Source organism: Battus philenor, unplaced genomic scaffold, assembly GCF_028537555.1.
Source record: "Battus philenor isolate CCGP_79_NKW_IND1 unplaced genomic scaffold, ilBatPhil1.0.hap1 SCAF_14, whole genome shotgun sequence".
In the NCBI taxonomy this organism is placed as follows: domain Eukaryota; kingdom Metazoa; phylum Arthropoda; class Insecta; order Lepidoptera; family Papilionidae; genus Battus; species Battus philenor.
Genome location: NW_027181676.1, coordinates 3,360,924 through 3,388,918, shown reverse-complemented (window position 1 = coordinate 3,388,918; position 27,995 = coordinate 3,360,924). Strand labels below are relative to the sequence as shown.

The 27,995-nt window shown below is 32.7% G+C and overlaps 5 protein-coding genes across 5 annotated transcripts; 3 read left to right on the top strand and 2 right to left on the bottom strand.

Moving 5' to 3' along the window:
- The first annotated feature begins 574 nt into the window (after positions 1-574).
- On the top strand, positions 575-3,428 carry LOC137918466 (uncharacterized). The gene is made up of 3 exons (XM_068761278.1): positions 575-735; positions 1,662-2,012; positions 3,314-3,428. The coding sequence occupies exons 1-3, from the start codon at positions 647-649 to the stop codon at positions 3,426-3,428; spliced, it is 555 nt and encodes a 184-aa protein (XP_068617379.1). The 5' UTR covers positions 575-646.
- A 670-nt stretch (positions 3,429-4,098) lies between these two features.
- RhoGAP54D (Rho GTPase activating protein at 54D) lies at positions 4,099-14,899 on the bottom strand. Its single transcript, XM_068777782.1, has 10 exons — positions 14,714-14,899; positions 14,457-14,641; positions 13,301-13,510; positions 12,594-12,802; positions 11,522-11,712; positions 10,454-10,626; positions 9,122-9,267; positions 7,408-8,031; positions 6,329-6,519; positions 4,099-5,468 (listed from the first exon to the last, which is right to left on the bottom strand). Exons 1-10 carry the CDS (start codon positions 14,824-14,826, stop codon positions 4,871-4,873), a joined length of 2,640 nt encoding a protein of 879 aa, XP_068633883.1. The 5' UTR covers positions 14,827-14,899; the 3' UTR covers positions 4,099-4,870.
- A 1,875-nt stretch (positions 14,900-16,774) lies between these two features.
- Positions 16,775-17,572, top strand: LOC137918385 (uncharacterized). The gene has a single exon (XM_068761172.1). The coding sequence runs from the start codon at positions 16,911-16,913 to the stop codon at positions 17,415-17,417; it is 507 nt and encodes a 168-aa protein (XP_068617273.1). The 5' UTR covers positions 16,775-16,910; the 3' UTR covers positions 17,418-17,572.
- Positions 17,573-18,748: 1,176 nt separating this feature from the next.
- Dok (docking protein homolog) lies at positions 18,749-24,648 on the bottom strand. Its single transcript, XM_068777706.1, has 2 exons — positions 24,406-24,648; positions 18,749-23,470 (listed from the first exon to the last, which is right to left on the bottom strand). The coding sequence occupies exons 1-2, from the start codon at positions 24,490-24,492 to the stop codon at positions 21,923-21,925; spliced, it is 1,635 nt and encodes a 544-aa protein (XP_068633807.1). The 5' UTR covers positions 24,493-24,648; the 3' UTR covers positions 18,749-21,922.
- Positions 24,649-25,666: 1,018 nt separating this feature from the next.
- LSm1 (U6 snRNA-associated Sm-like protein LSm1) lies at positions 25,667-27,378 on the top strand. Its single transcript, XM_068761128.1, has 3 exons — positions 25,667-25,859; positions 25,941-26,125; positions 26,742-27,378. Exons 1-3 carry the CDS (start codon positions 25,802-25,804, stop codon positions 26,913-26,915), a joined length of 417 nt encoding a protein of 138 aa, XP_068617229.1. The 5' UTR covers positions 25,667-25,801; the 3' UTR covers positions 26,916-27,378.
- Positions 27,379-27,995: the final 617 nt, after the last annotated feature.

The following is a 27,995-nucleotide window of genomic DNA, read 5'->3' as shown; positions in this document are numbered from 1 at the left end:
CCCACTGGACTCTACATTTGTTATCGCCAAATTGCTAAACAATGAGTTCCAATCGTGCTGGACTGACGACTTAGGTTTCTAAAGGTCCGCAAGACCGGACAACATGATCTTAGTGACAGGCCTATACCTTGCAGTGGGGGTCCATCGGCTGAAAAGAAGAAGAGTCTGTACCGACGACACAGTTTAAGCGTTGAGAGATCCTCGTTTTTTAATAGAGTATATCACTTCGAAGAATGCCCAAGCTGCTACAGGATAAACGTCACAACAACACTCCACTCACAAGCCACGCGAATATGGGAACACTTCATATCATTATTCCCGCAGGTGTATAAATAGCTATGTAGTTTTGTCAAAACAGTTCATGGAAATAAAAGCTACTTGAGCCAAAACTCTTTAATTTCATAGAGAACCAAAAGAGTCTTCCTCTAAAATTGTGACAACGACTTGATTCTTTAATATTAGACATAACTTGTTGACAGTGTTTATTAGGCCATTTGAAATAACGTACAATTTGCTGTCTCTTTTGACAGATGTTAAATTAGAACTGTCAAATCGGAAACGTTTCGATGTGCGAAATAATTTGATGTAAATTTCTCGTGACAATTTATCAGACGTAGCTGAATGGTTTGATAACAATGTAGACCAAATGCGCTTTTGCAGGACCCCAGCGCCTTGCCGGCAAAAGGCTGTCTCTTGTCCAGCTTTTGACGACTGCGCTGCTATTCCTATTTTGAAGTAAGTACAAACAATAGAATGGTCATTGAGGAGGGCCACATAGTGCGTAGAACAGATAGCTGTTGGGGCTTTAAGGTTTTCAAGTGCAGACCACGGTTCGGCAAGCGCTGCGTAAGATGTCCACCCACGAAGTGGACAGCTGACCTTGTTGGAAGACGCTGGATGCAGACTGCTTCCAACCTATGTTCCTAACGGTGTTTATTGTCAAAAATAAGGAATGTAAATAAAGCCAAAACTGAATTATAAACTGTAATATTGTAAAACAATTTGTGATCTATGAATAATAAGAGGAAGAAGGCGATGCATGAAAAAGAATACATACGAGAAGGAAGTGATGTGTTGTTAAGAACAAATGGATGTATACATAATTTATACATGGATGTTCAACAGCTACTGAGGACTGGCTTCCCGCGAACACGCGTTTTATGCGGTACTCCCTCTTAAAGTGTGCGAGAGGGACTTGCGAGAAGGACGTGCGAGACGGACGCCAAATTGAGCGCCCTCATTCGCACATATAAAGAGAAGTTATTTATCGAAATAATCACTCTTAATCAAAACGTATTTCTTTAAACACGCAACGCTAAATTGGTGACCCAAAATAGCAGCCAACGCTAAACCATAATTGCCCCGCTTGACAGGCGAGTTAGGAATTGCAGTGTATTATTAACGTACATTGAGAACGTTACTGCCCATCTTCTAGAAACTTGTTTGTTAGCAATGACAATCCTATATATTTAATGGACAAAATGTGAATTATATAATATTGTATCCCGGAAATCGTACCTACGCGACCTTCGATCGCAAGTTTCAGTCCTCTACCGCTGAGCTACTACTCCTCGTTATATATGAAGGCGATTTTATAAAAAAAAATATAAATTCCAGTCTATCGATGTAAGAAAAACTAAAATAATTCTTTTAATTCGCAGACCTGAAATCGTAATAGAAGAACGAAGATGGATACCCTACCCTTTGATCATACGACACTACATAGAAAAACCGAAATGCGCAAAAGGCAATAAGTTCGTAACATGGTATAGAAATCAAAGGGAAGAATGCAGGATAAAGTCGCAGCGGAGAAAAGATGCAAAGAGACTGCAAGAGGCGAAAGAGCGAATGGAAAGAGAACGGTGTTTGAAAGAGTTACGACGTCTACATTCACATCATCAGTCGCTGTGCTGTAGGACGCAGTCGCTGCCGGCTTTCAGCAAAAGCACTAAGAAGACACGCAAAGAGGACAAAATAAAATGTAAAACACGCGCCATTACAGCAAAGAGAGAGTAAGTTTTATTTACGTGTCTAAAAATTATTTCGGTCACAGCTGAACATAGGTCCCCCCTAGATTTTCAGTAAGACCGGTTGGACATGACCAGCATCTACCGTTTTCTGCGAAACTTAACAAGGTAATCTGATTTGTCCACCTTGTGGAAGGACGTCTTATGCTGCGATTGCCAGTTCGTGCTCTTAACTCCATAATCTTAAGTCTCCCGCGAATATCTTTTACATTCCCACTTTAAACCGTTTTGCTATATTGATTACCTTCTACTAAACTTACTAAGCCGTTACTACACTTACTAAACCGTTTTGCTATATTGATTACCTTCGTCTATCTACGAGTCTTCTCAATTCTAATTCGATCAATTATTAATCTTCTAAAGAAATATCTGATATACCCCTATCCATGGCTAATGGAGAAACTGTGAACTAGCCAATGAGGCCAGAAGTAAGAGACCACGTTTTTAAAAATTACATAAATTAAAATGTGAAATAAAGAAGATACTAAATATAACAATTCAAAATTAAGTATAAAAACAAAAAAATGATGATTGTGGTAATAAACTTTAATTTTAAAAGTTGACTAAAATTTAATCATGTTGTTGATATTAAGAAAACTAAATAAAATAAATGATAAACTAAGGTTAAAAAGGAAAATAAACAGAAATCGAAATGTGGGATCCAGGAGAAAGGGATAGAAGTAAAACGATGCACGAAAGAAAAGATAAGAAAAGAAATGTATGATGTTGTAAAAGAAAAAAGAGAGAAATTAATGGAAGATATTAAAAATTGATGAGAGTCGAGTTTGACAATAATAATTCTCGGTAAAAAATATTAATTGTATAAATAGTCCTTGCTTGACCATGGTAGAAACGAGAGCGCCCCCAAAAAAGGGAACCCAATTAAGAAATAACAATTTACTTTTAAGTAGTCAGGAAGGATTAACTTGGTGATATTATCGCCCATTATAACACTAATACACAGCTATATGAAATTTAAATAATTTATTTATATTATTATCTACATAGGATCATTACAGTGCCTATTCGTGTACGTTATAAGTATGCCAAGAGACCAATTTGTTTCATACCAAGAATTACTACTGGCAACAGATTAATATCCTCTAATATTAAATCCTCCAACTTCGAAAGCTCTGCACGTGCCTTGATCTAAAGCCTTATGACAAACTCGGAAAACTTTTTTTTAGTTATCTTACGTTAATACATTACGTCATGTTTACTTGTTGTTTCAATACGTAATTTAATATAATTCGATCTAAATAGCATATACTTTTGTATGATTTCAGTAAAAAAAAATGTTCGAGAGCGGAAGGTTCTAGCAGTTTCAACGTGTGCTGCAATCTGATCTGTTGCTTCGCTTTGATAACAGTTGTCGGCCTGATCATCCTATATTTCATTTGAATATAAGATTTAACAGTAAATCGTTTTGAAGTACTTGGAATTTGTATTATTACCTTTTGAATATAAATACGATATGATTTGTTTTATTTATTTCATATATATTGGTAAGTAATCCTTTACCATAGACTACCTATTAACATTTCTCTGAAATCTAGAATTTAAACCTTCGCCCTAATAATAAACCTTATCAATTTATATTGTTTCAAATATAAAATAAAGAGAGAAAATTATTGATATATCTCGAAACATCAAAAACAATTTGACGCAATGGCTGAAGACATATACAGATATGGATCAGAGCCGTGGTCGCTTACAATGAACCATAAAAGGCTCAAGGTCACCCATAAGCAATGGAGAGCTATGCTCAAAATCGAATTAGAGATGAGGAGATCCGTAGTCCAGAGCACCAGTCACCAACGAAGATCTAAAAATTTTTCTTCTAAAGTGGCAGTGAATGGAGCAAATCGCTCATGCAACCAAAAGCCGTTGGAGACGAAAGGTTCTGAAGTGGCAATCGTGAACCGGTAGATACGGCGTGAGTAGGTCTCCCGTTTGGTAAACCCACAACATAATCAAGGTTTTGTCAATGTCGAGGTCTTTGGGGGAATCCTTCACCTTGTAGTGACGGTAGGGGTCTATGATATGAAGGTACTGAATGAATAAAACACCATAATTAAATAATTATTTATTGATAATCATTAAATATGTACTCATTTACATATTTTAACAACCTTTTACACTAATCAAAGTTAACTTTCAACAAATAATAGAATCATTAGCAAATCAATTGAAATTGACCTTTATATCAAAAGCAATAATATTTAAAATCTACTAGCAAATTATACTTATATCGTAAAATGCTATCATAATCACATTTGAGTTAATATCTAACCAACGGCCAAACAATAGCCCTTTCACACTTGTAACCGGGTGCTTAACAACTTTAAGAATATTTTAAAAACAATATTCAAACTCTTCTTTCTTCTCGTCTAGTACTAAATACTTTGGTTGTTATTTTTTTTAATATTACGGTTTATTTGTACTTATATTATGTTAAAAGATTGTGATTAAATGTCATCATCATCACCGCTTCGACTGCAGGACGTTCACAGCTGGACATAGATTCTCCGATAAATATCCACCTTAAAGCCCTAGCGACCAGTTTTCTGCCCACGATGAAAAATGATGAAATCTATAGACGAAAGTAACCGATATAACTCAGCGGATTAGAAAGTTGAAGTGGGCAGGCTACATAACAGATGGTCAACATCAAGTAAAACGTAAGACGTCAACCAGATTCGCGAAAAGCCGTGTAAGAGTTTTAGACCAGTCTTATACTAAAATCTATGTGAGAGTCCAACAGTGGACATCCTGCGGCCGAAATTATGACACAAGGCAACAAACATTAAATTATAATAAATGAGTATTTATTTCTGGTAACACTATAGATCGGTTTCGCGTAATGCGAAAACTGGTTTATCCGAATAATTTTCTTTCTCAACCATCACCTTTTTATTATCTATTGCCGTCTCGCTCGTAGACGCACATCTTTTCCTATTTGGACTCATTTCATATTTATTTATGTCTTTCAAAGGGGACCGACCGTTATTAGAATCAACTACTAGATTACTAATAGACGCGGTTAGATCTGTGGGAGTGTTGCCATCTAAACAGAACAGCAATGAATCACTTATTCTCTCTTCCGTATCATTTGACTTATTTAATATAGAGAGATCGATTGGTGTTGCCGTTAATACTGATCTAGATAATAAATATTCTCGAAAAGGTTCCGATAGTGATTTTGATTTCTCAACGAAACATGTCATCTCGTGTGATGTTTTGAACTTTGGTATCACAAGACCGTCTTCGCTGTCACAGAGGGCGGGATTCAAGTCAGCCTCCATGAAGTTCCTTCTTTCGTGACTTATAACAAATCGAGTGCTCTCTGAACGAAGTGGACTGACTTCGCAGACAGAAGCCGACCGGGCGTCGAACGGGGTTTTATTTCTGCTTAAAGACACGCTCGCTGAACGGCTAGACCTGAAAATGAGATAAGTTTTTTTAAAATACATTTCAGTTTTGCTATAAAATACATATTTGTGTTTGGTGTATTTTAATAGGTTGTATTAAAATATTAAAACTTTTGCATATTTTATAATTGGATTATTGATTATAAATTAATTACACTTATTGGTTCAATCAGTAGCGACTTAAGGGAGAGGTCTATACCCTGCTGTAGATGACTATCAGATAAAAAGAAAAAGTAACGCATACTTTATTAATGTGCACGCAAAAATCTGCAACATTTTATTCTATTCACAAGATAGAGTTAATATCACATAACACTTATTTAATTTGTTATTCATAAGGGCGTACTATATCAGGTAAAATACTGCAATACCTGAAGACGAAAGTCTAACAAGCGTGTGTAGGCCTTATAATGGTCTCCCCGAGAGCAAAGAAGACAGCTATGTTCGGAATTACGTTGCAATATCGGAAATAAGGAGATTCGTAGTATGACCAAGGTTACCGACGTAGCTCGAAGAATTGCTTGTCTGAAGTGGCAGTGGCACATTAGTCGCGCAACCAATGTGTATACGCGGCGTGGTTAGGCCCCCCCACTAGGATCGACGACATAGTCAAGGTTGCGGGAAGTCGCTTAATACGGGCAGCGCAAAACCCGATATCAAGACGATATTTGGGAAAGGCCTATGCCAGGCAGAACGTCTATCGGCTGGAATGAGAAGAAGAAGGTAAGAAAGTAAGGATTTGTTTACATGGTGATAATAAAAATTCAGTTGTATTCTTTAAAATGCAATTTCTTCTATTAGTAATTTATAGCTTTAATTAAATAAAAGAAGCAGAAATGATTACTCTATATCCATGTTATCGTGCCTTACCTGTCGCAGGAGATCTCCGACCGCGACATCATGTCGTCGTCCGATGACACGAAGTCGCTGTCGTTCTTCGGAGACACTGAACGGTAGGACACGCGGTCTAGCTTATCGTCCTTGTTGGTGTCGGGCAAGCTGTCGCGCTGTTCCGACGTTATTATCAGAGGCTTCCTCGAACGGGGCGTCATTATCGATTCCTTGAAAAATAATTATTTCTTATATAGAGTCATTATCGATTTTAAAGGAGGAATGTGTTGTTCATTTGCTGTCAATAAATTCATGAACAATCTATCCAAAAATCAATTGTTTCAAAAGTAATAAATAACGTAATGATATTGTAGTAAGAAAAACTTACTTTACTATTTACAAATTATTAAAATAATTCTTTACTATCCATCGCTGCAGATTTTGTACTGCCAGAAGTAATTGGCCTGGCACATTCCATTAGAAAAAAATTATTAATCTAACACATTTTAAACAAATAACATTATACAGAGAATGATTGGAAATAAGTATAATAATTTTAAAGCATTTACCGACATAAATATACATTCATCTTTTTGACGCTTTTACACTCATAACCAATGACCTTGTTTAAAAAATAAATATTATATTGTGAATGCTCCTTAAGACTGCTGAGGCGCAGATGCGCGTATATAGTCGGATCTCTCTTTCGAACAGTCACCTGTCACTGTCGCACGGTCTCGCGGGCGCTGATTGGCTAATCAAGATTGTATGCTCCTTTGTGCGTACAACTTGGAGGATAGGAAATCGTATTTCTGTTTTATTTGAAGCTATAAATATTCCAGTACAATATTAATAAATAAACTGTTTTGTTATTATTAATATTTGATTACAGTTAAACGTCTTCTATTCTGCTAAATGTTTTGTTATTAACTTTGCTTGGTGACTTAACTAATTTCATATACCTTTTATGTTGTGCTGAAGGTTGCCATTCCATACAGAGTACATTTAAAGCAACTAGATCTTGGACAGAAATCATGACCTTATATAGGATAAAGATGGAAGAAACTAGAAGGACTTAATGATAAAAGAGATCAATGAACAATGAATTATTCACAAACCTGCATGGCTTTCGACAATTTCTGTGTTGACTTCGTTATAGGCGACATGGAGGCTCTTCTGAAGTTACTTGTGTATGGTGTACTGCAGTCTTCAAAAGCTTCTTCAATCAACCCCGGTGTACTTGTCAAATAATGCACTTTAAACTCTAACCCCTCGTCGGAGAGCTTAGATTTATTTGGCGTTTCCACACATTTCTCGTCATCACATATATCAGTCTCCGAACCTGTGTCCTGATCCTCGAAGCAGGAGACGCAAGATGCAGGCGTACCACGTATAATCGTACCACGTTTTTGGTATTTTTTATTCAAGTTTTGAGATGCTGATATTATTTTAGATCGGAATAGTCGCGTACCACGTTTTTTTGTATTCTTAGGCGTCTCATCATTAGGATCGATCATGCTTAAATTCGGTTCGGAGACGAATTTGGGGCTAAGCTTTTTGGAGCGATCTAATGCTCCTTCGGACAGAGTGCTTTCGTTACTGGCATCCGATTCATAATCGTCATTATTGTCTAAAGATTCCGTACTCGCGATTTTATTTGCTAAATTCTTTAGAACAATATTTTTATGTGTGACATCGACTTTACTGTCGTCCGAATACCTTAATTTCGCTTTGCACGACTTCTGTAAATAACGCATGCTATTAGCACATAATGGGAAAGTTAAAAGAATATAGAAGGCATGTTAAGGTTGCGCTACACTACAATGAGATGCTATAGAGTACTATGGAAATCAAATTGTACCACACCTTACGAAAACGACGGCGGACTGTCAGATCCGAGCTGCAGATATCCACCCCCGCCCCCCGTTTCGTCTCATTTTCGGTAGCACTATATACTCTTTATATTATACTGTTTATTTTTTTAAAGTTTCAATGCGGTAATTGCTATATAAAAATCATAACCAGATATCAGATTTTAGAGTGTAAATAATTTAGTGAAACTTAGAGAAAGTATAATAAAAATATTTCAATGACTGAACAAGCCGGATAGTTACCTGCTTACACAGAGGTAATGTTTATATACCCAGAAAACACCAGAAAAATAAGTTACTGCTGAAATAAACACTAAACAGCCTATCTCGAAATGTGAATTAGTTTAAAATTACATTTTGGTCTAGGTTGTGGTATTAAACAATACTGAAAAAAGACTAAGTAAAGATCAAGACCCAGGTAAGGACGACTAATCATCATCATTATGGATAATAACAGAAGTATAAAGAAGTAAGAATTGCTCGTCTGGAGTGACAGTGAGCTTGCCACATTGCTTGTGCCACCGATGGCTGTTGGGGCTGTTCTCGAGTGTCGACATCGAGCCGGTACAGGCGGCATAGATAGCTAAAGGAGAACTGACCATATAGTTAAGATCTCAAGATGTAGCCAGCACAAGACTGATGATCGTGACGGTCTTTGGGGAAAGCTTATGCCTTGCTATAGGCATCTACTGATTGAAAAGAAGAAGGAAAGGAGAAAGTTGAAGCTGCTTCACCAAATATGCTTCCAATTATCCGATATCCGAAAACCATGTCAGTTTACACATATTATTTTTAATTAAAATTACACTTTTAACATACTATAGCATCGCAACGCAGTGTAGCACAAGCTTTAAAGACGTGACATAGACAATGCATTGTTAGTTATGAACATGCTAAATGATAACACAAAAAGGTCGAGTTTCACATAAACCGACTGTATTTTATTAAGGATTCGTCTTACCTCCAAGACCGTATTGATAGAGGACCCGGATCCTTTCTTCGGCGTTTTGTTCAGGAGTCCCTTGTTGAAGATGTGCCGTTTGATCGAATCCCCGAAGCTACGCGAACCGGCAGCTTTACCGGTTCTTTGTATCTGTATTGGAGTACCTAAAAACCGTAACATTTGCATATTTAATAGTCATCAATGTAACCATTATTTCAGTTATAGTAGATCCACTGTTGAGCATAAGCTGCCCACATAGAATTCCAATAGACCAGCTGAAGAGTTGAAGTAGCAGCAGGTAGGCTACATAGCACGAAGAATCGACAAGGTAGATAGACGATCTTTTTAAGGTAATTAGAAGATATAGGGTGCAGGCCGACCGAGGTTTTCTTTTTAGTAATTCATAAAATCATCACGACAAACAAATTTTATTTTAAAAGCCGATATCGAATATTTCCGATGAACACTAACTCAAAATTTATAAATTGGCCAATTATAGACACCCTGGGATTTCTATATTTTTAAACTAAATGTTCTTATTATAAATTTCAATATACAGTTGGATTGCAAATAGGTGTAAACAATACACCAATGATTAAAAAAATAGTTAACTTCAATTTTGTTTTAAATAGTTTACGATTTAAGCTAGGAAAAATTTTAAAAGATAGTAAATACAACATGCAAAAATGTAAGTAAAAAAAAAACTGCAGAAATTTTGAATGTAATAGTAAAAACAAAGGTACAGGCGCTAATGTCTGCAGAATAAAAATTCTACAAAAAAATATTAGATAGCTATTATGTTAAAAAAATGTAAAGCTATATAAATGTACAGTACCCCGGCCATAAATATTACACACCGACCTTTGGAAAGAGACAATCGGCTAATTTCAGTTTCGTAGAGCGTTAACTCTGTCTCACTAAATACAACGACTGACAAAACGTCTCATAGATAGTGTGAGACAGAGATAGTGTTGTACGAAGCCGAAATTAGCCGATTATGTCTTTCCAAAGATCAGTGTGCAATATTTATCACCGGATACTGTAATACAACTCGAATTTTATAAATATATATTATAGGCTTTTATATAAATTTCTTTCTAGTATAAATAACTCATAAAGCAGCTTATTTATTTTAATTTATGGTTTTAAGTTTTAATATGGTTTATTTTTTAAATCGTTTAACTTTATATAGTTTTATGTTGATTTTTACACGTTTTTTTGGTCTTTATAAGACTAGAAAGGTTTAGGTGTATTATTTATATGCGCCTTTCTGTAGAACTATTTTCTATTTTATATACTGAAATACAGGAATTCAGGTCAAATTCAGGGAGTTTTTTATTTAAAACTTACCATATCCGTTCTGACGGTTAAAATGCTTAACCAAGCGACGTTTGTGGGCGGAGTCTGGTAACGCTTGGATGTAGGCGTAAAGCTGCGCTAGCGCAGTGTCAGTTGGATTGCGAGCATTCTCTGCACACGTCCTATTTCGATCCACGAACGTATACACTGTGTTCGCTGCAGTTCTGGAAGTTGGAATATATCTTTAGTTAAGAACTATAATGATAGCATCTCGAAACTTCTCGTTGACATGTAGGATTATTTAGCACGACAGACTAAATCAGACCTTAATTCTAGATATTTAAGGTCGACACTGTCATTTGGCTTCAATAAATGTTTACGGAATTAAAAAGCGTTTATAAAATGATTATGATGTATGCCGTTCTTCGATTGGTCGATTTGTAAAAAGAAATGAACTTTCTGGAACTTGATTCGTATCGTTATTATAAAACGATACGAAACGCAATACGAAGATAACATTTTAGACCAGCGACAAGGGGAAAGAATTTTACGAATATCTTTGAAAAAATTAATAAACAATTTCAGTACTCTAAAGCGTCTTTTATCTGAAACTCTAAATAGTAGATAGAATCGTTTCCAGCCGTATATTTAATCTATAAACCTACAAGTACTACTCCGGTATAATTAAAAAAAAAAGTTTCCGATGAACTCTGTATTAAGGCCTTATATCACCCAAGCTATAAGTGGATTCTTGGCTACTTCAGCAACATAGCTAGGAGGCAACTAGTCTCGATAAGCTGGTTGTCGTGGGAAATGTAAATGGAAAGAAACTAAGAAGAGCATCAATTCGACGGGCGGACCCTGTGCGGGTGGTGCCGGACTCCTAAAATGTTTTAGTTGTACAGTTGAATTAAATGGTACTTATATTAAACAAAAACTATGTAAGAAAAAGAAGTAAATTTTATTAAAATCAAACTAAGAACATTTTATTTAAAAAAAATATTTTATACATAGGAAACTATAAAAGGAAATTAATTATGAAACAATATAACGTAAGAAATCCCCGCGTTAAAGAGGTAAAACACCGTGTTATAGGAAAAATTGATGTATATAACTTACTTATCAGTAATGCTCTCATCCAAGTCAACGTCAGGAGACATCACTCTTTTGCGTTCACGTATCGTAAAGTATGCTGCGGCGTCGGTGACCAACTGGGTAGGCGCATCGAAAAGCTTCGCAGACTGACGGATCATGAAGCTGATCACTGGAGACAAGGCTATTGAATCCGCATGGAATGTTTCAGGTGATAACTGTAAATAAACATAATATATTTAATTAAAACCATAAACCTCCACAATATTGTAATAACATGGTTGTTAATGCAGTTAAATAGTTAGGGTGATTTTCCAATCGTCTTATACATTTATTTCCTGCTACTTTTAAAATGTTGTTTTTAAAATGTTGATAAACTATGGCTTATTTAAAATGGTTCTTAGGATACCATTTTGCAGCCTTAGAATATGAAGTCATATTCAAAGGCAGCTAAAAGCGCCATACATCTGTTTGAGAGTAGTTGCATGCCATAAGCTTGTGAATATTTATAAATCACATGCTCAGGTTGTCTGTCTCGCTTTGATTTGATATGGTTGTTTCAGATCAACATTCAGTCCAAGTAGGATTGAACTAAGTCTGTCTGTCACAGAATTTTATCAACAATTTTTACTCACTTCAATTCAATAATTTTTTAAAATGTTTTCATTAAGGTTCTTATAAGAGACAAAAAATAAAAAATCACAATGAATAAATATTAAAAACAATTTTTTTCCGTTACAAAACCCACAGAGTAAACACTTGGATCAAAACCATTATTGTTGAAAATAAAAAAAAATATATAGAGTATTAACATAAAATCAGTTGTTTTTCAATACAGTTCTATTTTGTGAATACGACTGAAGAAACAATTATTTATTAATACAAATTAATACTGATTTTCCACCTTACGTGCATTTACCACAATGCTGTTGTAGGAATTTGAAGGAATCATATATTAGTAAAAGCCCTGGACTTCTTTAAGTCTAAACACTAAATGCTTCAGAATTAAAAGGCCTTTCATTACTAAATAAGACCAACCTCTATTCAGCCAAAAAAAGTAAACATTCAAAAGACATATATGGAAATAAACAAAACTTACCTTTCTCGGACAAAGCAGATGCGGTGTAAACATAGTAGCCAAAGTATCTGGTGACATTCTGTTAGATGCTTCATTGTCAGCTACAAGACGTAACAATGTTAGGAGCCTCCGCAAAAAGCTTCTGTGCGATGGAGTGAGTAACAACAGAAGCAACTGCAATGCAGTAAGGAGCTTAGTTGTTGACGACTCTGTATTAGCTGGATATTGTGCTGTGGAAAATGAAATTCTTTAATTAATAAACAGGCTTAGATAAATGATAAAATAACACATAATTTCACCAATCAACGTCATTATTATACCAAATGATAGATGTCCACTGGAGAGCACATGCCTTCTTCAAAGATTGCCTAACAAAACCTATACCCAATGACTTCCTGTGACCATGACTGACATAGTTCACATAGTTAAATTGAGTAATAATACCAAGTTTACAACTAAAACAACAGAAATATTGATAGATTCTAAACTTATAAAAGAGGTTTTTTTTAATTTGTAACATTAATTTATCTATCTGTTAATTAGTAAGTAAATAGAACAGAAGAATAGGCTTGTTTATTTTTAGTATAAAAGTTATGTCAATCACATGTCAGTTGTAACTCCTAGATGTGTGCAGCACAAGGTTGATTATTGTGGAGGTTTCTGGAGAAAGCCTACGTCTTTCTGTAGGTATATATCGGCTGACATAATGATAAGGATGAAGAACTTACCAGCAAGAGTACAGTAGGTTTGGTAATATTGATCCATTAACAGAGGCTGGGGCAGTTCAGCAAGAAAACCCTTAAGTACAGATGCACAATCATGGACTGAAAACTTGCCATCTTCAAGACCTAAGCTGGATCCTGTCACTAATAACTGGCGTAACTCTTGTTGACGGCTAAGAGAGCCTGTACGTCGGAATATTCCTTCTTGTATAACATCTGGAGAAAAATATGGAATTAATGTAATAATGTTTAATATTTGATTATAAGTACATTCTCTTTACTTTTTACTATACACTTTTTACGTACACTCTCTCTGTACTTTTTACTATACCAGAATGTACACTAGATAAAAATTTAAGAAATCTTTATTCAAGTAATCATTCATCATAAACATTTTAATCATCAATTATTTAAATATTGTTAGTAAGCTACCACTGGCTTAGAATGCTGATCTGCTTGGAAAAGCTGACAAGTCAAGCATTTTTTTTAATGAAATTTAAAAATGTATGCAATGAGTTGACAAACCAAAGTACACACATTTCAATCACCAAAAAACTTAAGATTTATTTGATGATAAAATAAGATTTATTCAATAACATACTTTTAGTCTAACATATATTCTGGGACTCTATTATATTAGCATACATCCAGACCTTTAAAGTAGTAGTTAACTTTATGTAAGTTAGGAAATTTAGGCATTAAGAGTTTATTTTTATTTCTTGCAGTCTACTGTCTATAAGCAGATGATTTGTGTGGTTTGTCACTATAGGTAGATATAGGTCAAGTAAAATTACACAAAGCCAAATCTGTTCACACAGCTTTATGGTGTAATGCCTCTTGTGGTATTACATCATTTCAGCTCATAGATGCACGCTACAAGACATAAACCTCCCCCAAAGATATCTATAGGATGATACACCATTATCACCACATTTTGCAGGCCAAGTGCAAATGCCATTGCAGTGTGGTATTGTACATTGGATACACAGAGGATGCTTCAGCTCATCCTCTAAAAACTTGTTTGTTAGCAGTGGAAATCTTAAATTATTTATGTAATATTTAAATAAAGGAAGCAATAGCTCCGCTACATTCCTGTTATATACAGGTGTTTGACAAGGTATGGCATAAAGAACAAACAAGTAATAGATATAAAAACACTCACTTTCAGATTTCGCTAGGAAGTCTATTAATTCGTTTAATCTTAGGATACCTTCTTCTGTGATAGAATTCGCTTCTCCACTCTTTGTGCTATTTATATTATTTTGACTAGAATTAGATGCGGAATTTTTAGATTTTTTGTGAAAATTCCACCTGAATTGCTTTGGTTTATCAGTTGAACAATCAACACTGAAAAAAGGCATCGTTTAAAAAGTCTGCAACGAATACACGAGACAATTTTTATTTTTTGTTAATACTTACTCGTCGGTGTTTATATCGACAACAAATGATAGATGCATCCGGACTAATGTAAAAAATTGATCTAAATTTTCTATTCTCAATTTTTCTATCCATTTCACATCTGGAGTGGTCATCTTCCGTTAGAAGTATTTAGTCGTATATAACAAAAGATTCCTTAAAAATTACAACACAGAGAAGACATTTTTATTAAACATGAACTACTAATAAAACACTAATATATTACATATTATGACAGTAACTATAAAAAATAATTTAATATTTTCATGAAGAATATAGTTCGCACTGCATTGTTTTCAAACTTCAATTGACACAACGGCCGTCGCGGTGTTGCCGACTTATTTAGGCCATATTTCTTTACATTATAAAAACTTGACAGGTTTTTGAATAAATTATTTATTAAATATAAAATTTAATAAAAACTTGAATACTAAGTAAGGTCAAAGGCCATATTGTTCTAGTTCACGGACCCTTCCGCTCCATGAACTCAGTACCCATGAAGCTGTAAAAGCCTTAGTGCTAACAGCATTAACATCAACAAAGAAAAAGCAAAGCAGGTCATATTGTGGTAGGTACACTTTTTGAGTAGGATTTGAACATTTCGTGTTTCAAAAATAAAGTAGACATAAGATTTTAAATTTTTCGAGTTAATCGTTTACCAGATAAGGTCACAATGATCACATTATAGAACAATTTTTATGATTTTTGTATTTAATGACATTAAAAATAAAGTAGACCTGTAAATATCTACGGTGGCCTCTCGTACCCCATCTTTGGAAAAGACAGGGTCGTTTTATTTCAATTAATAACTTTTTTTCATAATACTTTTTTTGTACTTTTCTTTCGTACTTCATCTTTCTTTCCAAATTTCTTCTGCCTTTCTCTTTCATATTACAATGTCATTCATTCCTCAGTTTTACGTTTCTTTGTTTTTTATTAAAACAAAATTGTTTCGTAAACTTTTCTTTTTATTTTGCTTAATTGGATATTTTATTGTTCACACTTATTTTTATTTTAAACCCTTATTTCTACTGATTGCTTTTTCTACAATTTTCGTGCAGAGTTCGAGAAATATTTATCTCTTTTCATTATTCTTTTCTACATAAGCGAAGCTATTAACTCCTCGCAGATCTTCATACCTAACCGGCATTCGTAGTCGACCCAAAGTCCTCCGAATGAGGGACAGTGGGCTACCAGTTGGACCGCGGTCCGGTCCACGCCTGGTTCACAGAAGCACGGGGGGTCTTCCTTGAGCTTAAACCGGTGAAGGTAATCGGAGAACCCCCCCATGCCCCTTTAAGAGCTGGACGAAAACCGCGTCCACCTCGATACTGCGTAGCACGCGATAGGCTGAGACGGCGTCCGGAAAGAATTTCCGCGTTGTCGATACCGTCGTGCCTTCTATATACCTCCTATTCCATTCGTCAAGCGTTCCCAAGCCAAGCTTTTTTCTCTTTTACTCTAACGCTATGGAATGGAGGGTGTGAGATCTTGCGACTGTTTGGAGGGCGGACCAGGAGACGCTTAATGTGGCGCATGATTGCGCCGACCAACCGGCCGCGTACCCTGGCTGATTCCGTGTTAGGAGCGACAGGGCCTAGCCTAAGACCTCTTTTAAGGTAACGAAGCCTTAAGGCCCCCGGAGGAGCCTCGGCTCGTGCTACATACTACAATTTCACCGGATTATTAGTAATCGTTAATATATATCCAAAAAACTCTATTCAATAGCTGATCTTCTTACATGAAAACTGACACGGAAGTATAATTTTTTTTCCTACGTTTTCATATTCTCATATATACAAATTAACTTCATGAAGTAGATTACTTATTAACCATTAAAAATATAATATCACAAATGTAAAAATTATAACAAAATTGTTTGTAGTATAGATTTTTATCGGGTTTTATTAAATGGTACAATGTTCCTTAATACGCTCGTTCAACTCACTTATGTATGAAGTCGTTAATATTTTATAATTTAGTACTATTTAGAGATCCGTAGGATGGCAGCATTAATGTATTGAAAGTGACAAATAATGTCATTTTACCTCTTGCACATTGTTATGTTGATCAAAATATAGTGAAAGCTTAAATATAGTTATGAAATCTAGTTTTTATGTTCCGACGTTCAGTTTTTGTTATAAACTTCAATAAATATAATTGACTATTCTTAATCAAAACATTAAGCTTATTTATAAATATGTCGCACAAGACTTTAATCGACTTTGTAGTTAAATATCATAAACCGAGACTGTTAAACAATTTAGTATTTTTCCCCAGCAATGGAAACTCATATTTCGGAAGACGTATTTTTGTACCAGTGCCACTGTCTACTTCAACACCAAAGGTGCAATCACCGAGGAATTTTAGTACGACCATTGCGAAACTTAACGATATTAATGAAAAGAAGAAATATGAAGGAAAATTTCAATTAATGTTCACGTGCAAAAAATGTAATGTTAGGAATACAAAGCTCATTACGAAATTGGCATATTACAAGGGTGTTGTTATAGTAATATGCGATGGATGCGAAAACAAACACCTAATTGCAGATAACCTTAACTGGTTCTCAGATATGAATGGAAAGAAAAATATTGAAGATATAATGGCGGAAAAGGGAGAGACTGTTCAGAAGATAATGTCGGAGGATTTGGAATTTGTTGCAAGAGAGATATTAGTAAATAGGGTAGAAAAACTAGAAGGTTAAAGTTTAGTTTACTCAAACATTTAGTGATGTAATCTCATCAATGTATTTATTTTGATTGTGCAATATTGACTTGACGAATAATGATACTGGATAATGATGGTTTAATTATCCTATTTCCATTCTGTGTACAAAATTATTAAATATTGTACCATTTACCATGTCGGCTTTAATTTTACACCTACCTTATTTTTTTAAGTAAGAGATTATATTTTCTGTACCTTTACTCTTAGATTTCATCAACTAAAATCGATTCACAAATAAGCACACCTTATTAAAAAGATGTTAAGTTAAATGTCAAATACCCACTGGGGTACTTAATAATTTGCAAATATTACTATTTCGGTATATAGTGCCATTACTAGTGAAGATGGTCTAAATAGCAAACACTACTTTGTGTCTTTAAGAGTGTTGTTACCCATATTGTACTTTTAAAATTTGCTAAGCATATTTCCTCTTTTTTGCTGAAGGTTGTATTTTAAACAACTCGATGGATACAATGAGCCGTTTCCATGCCATCCCATATTCTGCTACTCTTATAGCAATAGTAATAGGAAATTTCATTATAGATTTGTATTGATCACTTCCTGCTAATCTCTTTCTCTCCAACCATTAGTTTAGTAAACTGACATGGCTGTTGCTACACTTACAATGGTCCTTTCAAGAAGGCTCTAAGCTGCAAACCTAAAATTAGTAAATCCATAGAAAAACTATGATCACTGGAAAAGTTCATAGGATTTTTTGTCTGAATAAGGCTTCTCAATATGTGGCCTGACAATATAGTTAAGGTCATGGAGTGTCATTGGATTTAAGCAGCTTAAAACTGGTCACTATGGAAATCTTTGGGGGAGGCCCAAGCCTCATAGTGGGTGTTTATTGGCTCTAGTCATTATACCTACCTTCAAAAGGAAGATTTGCTAGTTTATTAAAATGTCAAAAATTAGTATATATAGTTGTTATAGGCAATTAGCAGTTGCTAGTCAGTCTGATAAAAAAACAGGACATTGATTGAAGCAAACTACTACAAAGATACATATATTGTATCTGTATGTAAAATCTTTTGTTGTATTGTTTGTTTCTTGACAATTTTGATACCGTTAAGATCAGAGATTTTCTAGCATTTTTTTTTGCCTCCAAAACCTAATATATCTAAGGAAATTAATAAAAGTTAAAAATAAAAATTTACTGGCCTTACATATAAATTTGAATAAACAATGGTTTACTCTGGATATGCATTTGTCAATAGGTATATTATCAGTTTTATTAAAAGTAGAACACAATTGCTTTAATATTCCAGCTTTTACTGTTCTGATACAATAAAACATATGCCTCTGTGTAAAATCACTTGTGTCATCTAAAAGTTGAATAATCCTTATTTAAATTGCGCAATTTAGAAAGTAAAGACCTTTATATTTATCAGTGTAACCAATGAAACATGTACTTAAATCACATTAAAATATATTTCATAATATGGCTGACCTAAAATATAAAAGTATATTTCAGTGTTGCAACTATTACAAGTTTCAGATTTATTATTTCAACTACCCAAATAATATTAATATCCATTAATTTTAAAGTACAAGTAAAGGACACATATTCTCAGTCTTATAATATCTCATGAGATATTCTTCTCCATAAATTGATTGTTTACATGTTCTCTGCCAATGTGGTCAGTGCTGACTGAAAGTGAAGTTTCCTTTTAGGCCTATTAAAAATCATAAATCTTTTTAATAATTTGCTAAATTGTTTTTTTTTGCTTATATTTTTTTATCTTTTACTCAAATGTTATTTGGTTATAACAAAAGTAAATTTTAGCTATTACTTATGGAAATAATTAATGTCAGGCAGCATTGACTGACGCAGCCTGGACAGAAAACTGCGTTTTTTTCTTGGCATAGAACATGTTAAAAAAAATATTCCACACAAAAATATTACGATTTGAGATTATACCCTTTCCAAAAAAAATCAAAATTAATTTTTACTTAGTATTGAATTATTTCTGTAAATGTTTATATTTAAAATATTTTAGGAGTACTTACTATAATAAATATATAAAAAATTTAAATTATTTTTGAATAATACAATAATACAATGGATTTGGGTTAGCATACATGATACTGTGTCCAATATAAGGTTTGGAATGTCGCAAATATAAATGCTTAAAAAAACATAATTTTACATTTGTGTGAAGTAATTAAATCTGTAAAATTGCTGGTAATAAGTGATTATATTGAGGCTGTAAAAAAACTAGAATATTGTGCCCTTCATTATAACAAACTTTGAATTATGTAACAATGGATTTATTTAATAGATATTACATAAGACTGATATAAAACTATTGTACTATTATATTGGCACCAAATGGTAAATAATATTTAATTATAAAAATATTCAATTGTTATGTGCGAATCAATGATTCATGTAATTTTTTGACAGCCCGTTACAATAGCTATATAACACTAACATATTGGTAACTTACATCACATAATCGGTGATTGTTTCACAGTTATATCAATTCTCACATAACAATTTATCCTTAGAACATGTAATAAACATTTTAATAATAAGGCACTACTTAATCACAATAAAACATATCTTTCTAAAATCTCTCTTTTTTAATTTTTGTGCTGAATGTTCAGTTGTATCAATTATAAAGTATATATTCAAAATGGAAAACACTGGAATGTAAATGATTTCCCTTAGCTTTAAAAATATATCACCAATATGTCACAGAGTACATCACACAGTTTTAATGTAAGTATAATGCTAGAAAAATATCATCAAAATCATGTACAATGGAATGATTTCAATTTTTAAACTTATCAACTACATTTATACTCAATAAAAATGAAATGTACAAAGTAAGTTCAAATAACATAACATTATTAAATTATGATCAAAATATTTTATATGAAGCACCTATGATATATTCAATTTTTATAAAGTACCTTAAAAATGGCACATGGCAACACCATTAAGTATTTAAAATGTAAATAAAAGACCAACAGTAATGTATGTCTGTAGTTCAAAATCTATTTTATGTATGCAGAAATTGTATATTCAGGTGTCTATAGAATATAAAGTAATCAATCTAACATTTTTACATTAATTTATTTTATCTGTATCAATGTATTGGACCAATAAAATCAGGCAATACAAAATCTGCAAGGTCCTGCGAGTGTACAACAATTATTTTAAATGTATAGTAATTAAAATTTTTATAACACTTTTTCTTTTCGTCATTACATTATTTACTATTACTGAAACCATTGATTTGTGTAGAGTGTACCATACATAAATTGACAACAAATGAACTACACATTAATCACTTTAAATCTTTTACACTAATCACCATTTCTATGCATCTGAGTGTTCAATCTTATCATATCCAATCAATAATGACAAAATTCTCTGCTAAAAGATATTTCATTTTTATATTTAGATAAAATGAAAACAGCAGACATTAAACATATCTCATATTTTCCAGATTTTATCCTATCATACTACTACTAGTTCATGTTTAATCCTTTCGGTATAGTGTACATACCATATAAATTTAAAGATATCTGAACAGTTATCTTTATGAATAAAAGCAATGCAATTTGTACCTCAACATATTTTAAGTATTTCATCAGCTAATGTGCTTGTATTATCATGACAGAAAATCTTGCAAGTGGTGGAAAAAAGTACTTTATACTCTTTTAAATTTGGCCACTGTTAATTGGATTATGTATAATCAAATTAAACAAGAAAAATTACTGCTTTTATCATTCTTAACAACTCTTTCTGAAGAACTACTTGCTGAAGTGAATAACTTAGAAATGAAAACTATATAGAGAAGTCTCATTACATTTGCCAGTTGAAGGTCAAAAAAGAAGTTGTTCAAGATGCAGTCATTGATACACCAAACAAGACCAAAAACACTGTCAACAATACAATATATCTTTAGGCTTTATCATACTATATCATACATAAATTGTACACATCTTTTGAAGTGAACAAAATATATTCATAATTTGCTGAATTGTGTGGTTTTACAGGAATGTTGGTACAAATATGTACCAACAAAAAGTAAGGATGGTACAATAGTTTACCAGGCTACCCAGCTGTCCCTCTATTTTATTAAATTATTTTATTTATGATTTTTATCTTAATAAATACTACACATTAAAGTTATTATATAAACAACTGCTTTTTTTCCCAACTTTTTGAATACCATACCGAAAGGTTTAATACTTGTAAGATGGAAGTAAAATCGGAATTTTTTATGACTTCGTATTGAAATTAACATATGGCAATGCATCACTAACATTGATTACCTGTTAAGGTTATATTAATAATGAATATACTTACAAAACATAAATATTTTATAATACTTTGAGAGTTCCGATGTTTAACTTATCCAGCCAAAATTGATATTACCTAATACAACTCTCTAATCGACAATTGTAAAATTTGCCATAAAATTTCAGTCTTTGTATTAAAATCTTGTAAAAAAAAATGAATACTCATACCCTTTTAGAACGGCTTACAATTGCATAATCCGTTCCATTGCAGGTACTGTGGTTAATTTCATCAAATGCAACTTGATTTTGTAACGCTTGAGCTTGGGCGGCAGTAGGCACTTGCGGTCCAGGAGTGTTTGGTTTCCGTATCATACCATACCCCAAATGTGAATCATCTGCCAGTCTCGCTGTCTGCATAACATTTTCAACTTCATCATAATCATTCCAAGTGTCTTTATTCTTTGGCTCACTAAGGCCTAATGTTGTAGGCCTTGCTTCAACTTGTTTATATCTAGAAGACTTATTAAGTTTACTTGTAGAACCAAAGTATTGCAATCTATCATAGTTCTCATCTTCTGGACTTAGTGGTAATAGGATAATTCTTGAGGATTCTGGACCTGTACTGTTTAAATTATCTTGAGATCTAGATATAAGCTTCATGCAGTTTGGACTATCTGCCAAATTTGGTGTGAATTCTGTATGATCCGGATCATCAATTCCAAATGTTTTCCAGGCATCACTGCGCACTTCAACTTTATCATAAGGTTCTGACGGTTGGGTCTGGGTTTTAACTTGTTCTATCGGTTCATAATTTTCAAGTTTTTTGTATCTACCAAAGTCAATACTTTCATCTGTTGAAGATTGTGGATCTTTAATTGGTTTGTGAATGTTAATGATTTTGCGTGGTGGCTTCTGTGGCTTCGGTTTCAGAGCTGGCTTAGGCATAAGTAAAGGTGCTGTATCTCTCTCAGATACAGAAGACTGTTGACTTGAAACTGAAGTAGTTTTAAATGATAAAGAACTAAGATTTAAATCGTCTGGTCTTGTTGCTACTACTAATGGACTTCTTGAGCCAGGAAATAGATTATGATTAGGCTGTATAACAAAATCTGTGTATTCTGGACTATTTAAATTATCATTACCAATTGTCTGTTTCATTGCCTTCATTTTAAGAGATAGACATTTAAAAATTTCTGACTGGTTCGGGTGCTCCAAATGAAAAATACCTTCACCTGTATCACATTTTCTTCCTGCTTCAAAGGTAAACTTACCTTGTCTATACCCATATCTTCTTATATATCTATATGGCCATGTAGCATACAATTTATTGTCATTTATATCTCTAAGGTCTATTGCAGTTGTAGTCAGGAGTAGAAGATAATTGATTGGCTCCAACCCACATCTCGTTGAAGCTTCCGATGAACACATTTTTACAGAAAAGACTCCTTCACCAGATGAACAATATAGATCATTATCTTCATCACAGCTTATTGGAACTGAATCAGAATTCTTGAAAGCAACTGATTGAAGAGCTGTTACCCATTCCAATGCTTCCACTTCAGATTGTGCGCTTACTTGCTGAGTAAGTGACTTAGTTAATATAGTAATTGTGTTCGGACTAGAATGTGTTATTTTAATGCAATTTTCAAGGGTAATGATCTTGGGGATTGATCCTGAAGTGACATCATCCTTGTTATCATATATTTCTAACCTTTCTATGCCTTGTTTACTTGAATTAAAAAGTATGCAGTGTTTTTGTTGCCAATTTTTCTATAAGAAAAAAAAAACAATAGTATATTTATTTATATTATAATTTTTATTATTATGAAAATAGTAATTATTTCTTATATCATCATCTCAGCTGTAGAACATCCATTGTTGGACTTATGCTTTCACAATAGATTTGTATGTCATTTTATATTATTATCATTACCATTCATCATTTCAGTTAGACCTATTATATGTTATATTATAACATAATTATTGATATAATAAATATGTACAAAAATAAATATCAGATTTTTTATCATGAAAACTGGTGTACATTTGATTTATTGTGAAATCCTGACTGTTTTTTTTAATTATTTTATAATTCAACTGCAAAATTTAATTGGCACAAAGTATCCATTTTATTTGGTTTATTTTTTATTTTATATGGAGTATTGTCATACATAATTTCTTAGTCTCATAAGGCAATATAATCAACAGTTTGATAAAAATATTCAAATCATTTTTAAACCTTTTCGGTCATTAGTCGATTCTATAAACTACTATCAATCACAAAAAATAAAATAAAATCGAAAAATTAATAAAATAGGATTGTTGCAAAAAAAAATATTTTTATTTTTGGAAAACTTTAATCGCCGCAGTAATATATGTAACTATCAAAACATTTCATGCTACATCTAAAACAACCTTGAATCATAATTATTTGAAATTAAGAAAATCGTAAAAGAAAATGAAATAGTGTTTCAAAAAAAAAAACACTTAAAAATCATTTATATAAAAAATACGTTAAATACTCAAAGATATCACTAATTGCATACGCTTCAAAACAAGTCAAGCACCACCTTACCCTTCCCTGACTCATTTAGAAAGCGTGTGTCGTATTAACAGTTATACGTTTAACTTGAAACTGAAATTTTATTGAAATTACTTTTTAACAAACTGGAATTGTGATTAAAATAGTTACATTTTTAACCCACCTTTTTTGGAAATTTACTAAACATGTTCCCTCCGGCTGGAGGAAATAATAAACAACCGGATTTTATCTCGTTGTCTTGTTCCATCATGACTTATAATGAATATTTTGTTGTTAATAAACTATTTTTCAAATTAATGACACTATACAACATGCTACGCTGATAAAAACACAAAACACACTAGAGCACTGCGGATATTTTACAATAAAATGCAACGCACGAACAAAAAATAAGTTTAGTTTTGTGTGACAGCAAGGAGTGAGTGCAATTAGTGCTGTGCAGGTTGCAAGGACTTTTAAAAATAGTCGATTGCCTATTTGTAAATTTGTATACAGGGTTAGGGCATTTTACTGAATAGAGACATTACTATATTTTAAAAGAAATACTTTTGTGAAAAGTTTTTTAAAACCTGTTCGTTTCGTCTGAGAATCGAACCGGTAAAAGTGAAACAAGTTACCATCTTATTTTTAGGGTGAATATTGACAGAAAGTACATCGTAGCATTATTTTTCTAATAAGTAACGTAATCTATCTAATAGTTATAATAAAAATGAATTGATTGACCATTACGTTCCATACCAAACCTGCTGTAGTAACCTTAAAGCCTGGCAATCTAAAACCTCGAAATATATTTATAAGACAGTCCGGAAAGAGGTTCTCGAAAGAGCCCTCAGCCAAACTGAAATTATCTGAATGGAATGAATAATAACATTAAGTTCCAATAAAATTATAATACATATACAGTCAAACAGATATTTCTTGATTTTTTCTTGTATAAATTCTATCTCTTATGACGTCACTGTAATTTTATGAGATCCTATAAAGTTTTTAGTAAATATTTCTGAAAAAGTCCTACATTTTTCTTTCCTTAAGAATCTAAGTGAGGTATTAAAGTCAGGTGTCAGTTGCTAGTAGAAAAATATTTAAGTCTTCACACGACACTGCCGTATATCGACGAAGTTGGAACATCGCAGGGGTTTATATTTTATTCTAGAGAGACATAATTCGTCCTAGCGCTGGTGAGAGCCTGTAAAGTGAACACTCACATTTAACAAATAAAAAGATATACTCAATAAAAAAATTGATGGCTCATTGTTTTACTCGATTTGAGGTGGTTCAGCTAAACACGTTTATTGCGGAACTGAACACAATAACTAAGCTCCATCAGCTTCATCACCAATAAATCTGTAGCGAACCTGGTGAATCGGTTGCCGAAGTCGGACTAAACAATCTCAAGTTAAAACGTCAATTAGCCGGTAGTTTTACCTTCCGTCATATACTGTCAGCTGTCATCTCTATATCAAGTAGTAGCCACGATTTTAAAGCTTGTTTTTCCTTTTACTATATTTCTAATAGAAAAAATCGAGTTTATAATCATTTATCTTTGGCAATAGTTAAAAATGTCCAATAATATAAATCCTTTAGTGGGTACAGCACATTTACTTGATGAATTAGATAGTATGTTCTCACTTAATATATTGGTAATGGCATATATTATAAATAATCATGTTTCATGAAAATGGTCGTTGTTTCATAAAGAGAAGCTCATGGTGCTTCTACGGGATGGAAGGACGCTCATCGGTTACTTGCGCTGCGTTGATCAGTTTGCAAATCTTGTCCTGCACAAGACAATTGAAAGAATTCATGTTGGAAAAGAGTATGGTGACATACCTAGAGGAATTTTTATAGTTCGAGGTGAAAATGTTGTACTTTTAGGCGAAATTGTAAGTTTTTTTCACTGCTTCAGATTATCTAAATAGATTCTCTTAGTAAAATTTTTTGTGACTTTCGGTTCAAATTTTAATATTGTAATATTGATTTTAAAGAATTAAATGCATAGGCGAACAAAAGATATATGTAAGGCAAAATATATATAATTGTTTCTTTTATGTAAAATAAAATCTAATTTTATAATGAAAAGCAATTTTTTGGCTTTATTGCACTAGCTTTTTTAGTATTCAAATTATAGTATTAAAAACATTGTAGTTCCTCTAGCAGAACACGAACATTATTTATTTGTCCTTAAATTCAAACCAAAGCTTTTAAAATTCAAAATGGTTTATGAAACCAAACACTTGTGGAATCTGTACATGCCATAAGGGCAATTGTAGCATCCAGTACAAAAAACAACTTACTAATGCACTATTGGTATGACCACAAAACTAAGACATATACTTCTGAGAAATGCTTCAAAAAAAACAATCATTGTTTATGATATTTATTATTTCTGAAATAATAAATTTTTGGATAGGGTGTATCTGTAGATGACAGCAAAAGACATATACATTCACCCCTTTATGCATATAACCAATCAACCATATTTAAATACTTACTTTCCAGGATAAAGATAAAGAAGATAACTTGCCTCTCACAGAAGTATCGGTTGATGACATACTAGATGCACAAAGAAAGGAACAAGATGCTAAAAATGAACAGAAGAAATTACTCACAAAAGCATTAAAAGAAAGAGGTTTAAATTTATTAGCAGATCTGGGACATGATGATATGTTTTAAAATTCACATAATAAATTTTCTACCGTATACATTTATGACCATTTTTTCATTTAAATCTAGGCAGATAATAAAAATGTTGTAATACTAACGAAGAATCTGAAAGAATTGTTATTTATAACATTCTTAAATTAAAAGTGTTGTATAAAAACAACAATATATGACTGACATGATAAGTATGGTTGAATGTTATGAAAAAATCAAGCTAGATATATTCTTAATTTTTTCAATTGGAATATAATGTGTTAAATTTGTGTACTTCAATAAAATTATTAATTTTGTTTTGAGCCTATATGTATGGTAATCTGCCTTTATCTACAAGAAAAAAAAACATGGTACTTGTTATAAAAATAAGTTTAAAACCTAATCTGAAGTTTTATATAAAGTATGAAAATAATTTGGAATTTCGTTATATTGACGCGTAAGTTAAACAAGATGTATCATTTAGTACAGGAAAAGCAATGTTGTTTACCCTTTGGTCATTTAAAAACATTATAGTATTAATAAAAATAAAATAAACTTGATGTAATAGTCTGTTATTTGCCCTCATGAAAACATACTCACGTCTAATAAATCATAGTGGAAAAGCAATAAGTACATGTTGATAGAAACAGTATTTTGCGTTAATTTCCTTGCGAAATGGTAGATGTAATTAATTAACATTAAAGCAAAAATGAGATCTGAAACCCTAATAGTAAATGAAATAATTTTGTGTAAAAAATAATGAAAAAAGGAATGCAGTTCTGCACAAAGTTTATATGTTCCTGAAAGATAAAGTCATTGTTTTGGTTTATAAAACCTAGTAAAAGTCTATATTACAAAGAATTTTTCATAGATTTGGTTATTTTAATACCATTTTTGTGATGACCTATCTAAAAACTAATCAATGAAATTTATTTATTTTTGTGTTCATTTAATATTTTAAAATTCAGAGAAAAAAAAATAGTTATGTGGATATTGGCCGCTAACAAAATAGCCTTTATGTCTGCAGAGATATTTAATTGAAAAAAAAAAACCATTTAGATGAATTAACATTCCTTTACACGTTATAAGTAAAAAATTATTCTTGCCATATAACTCGTA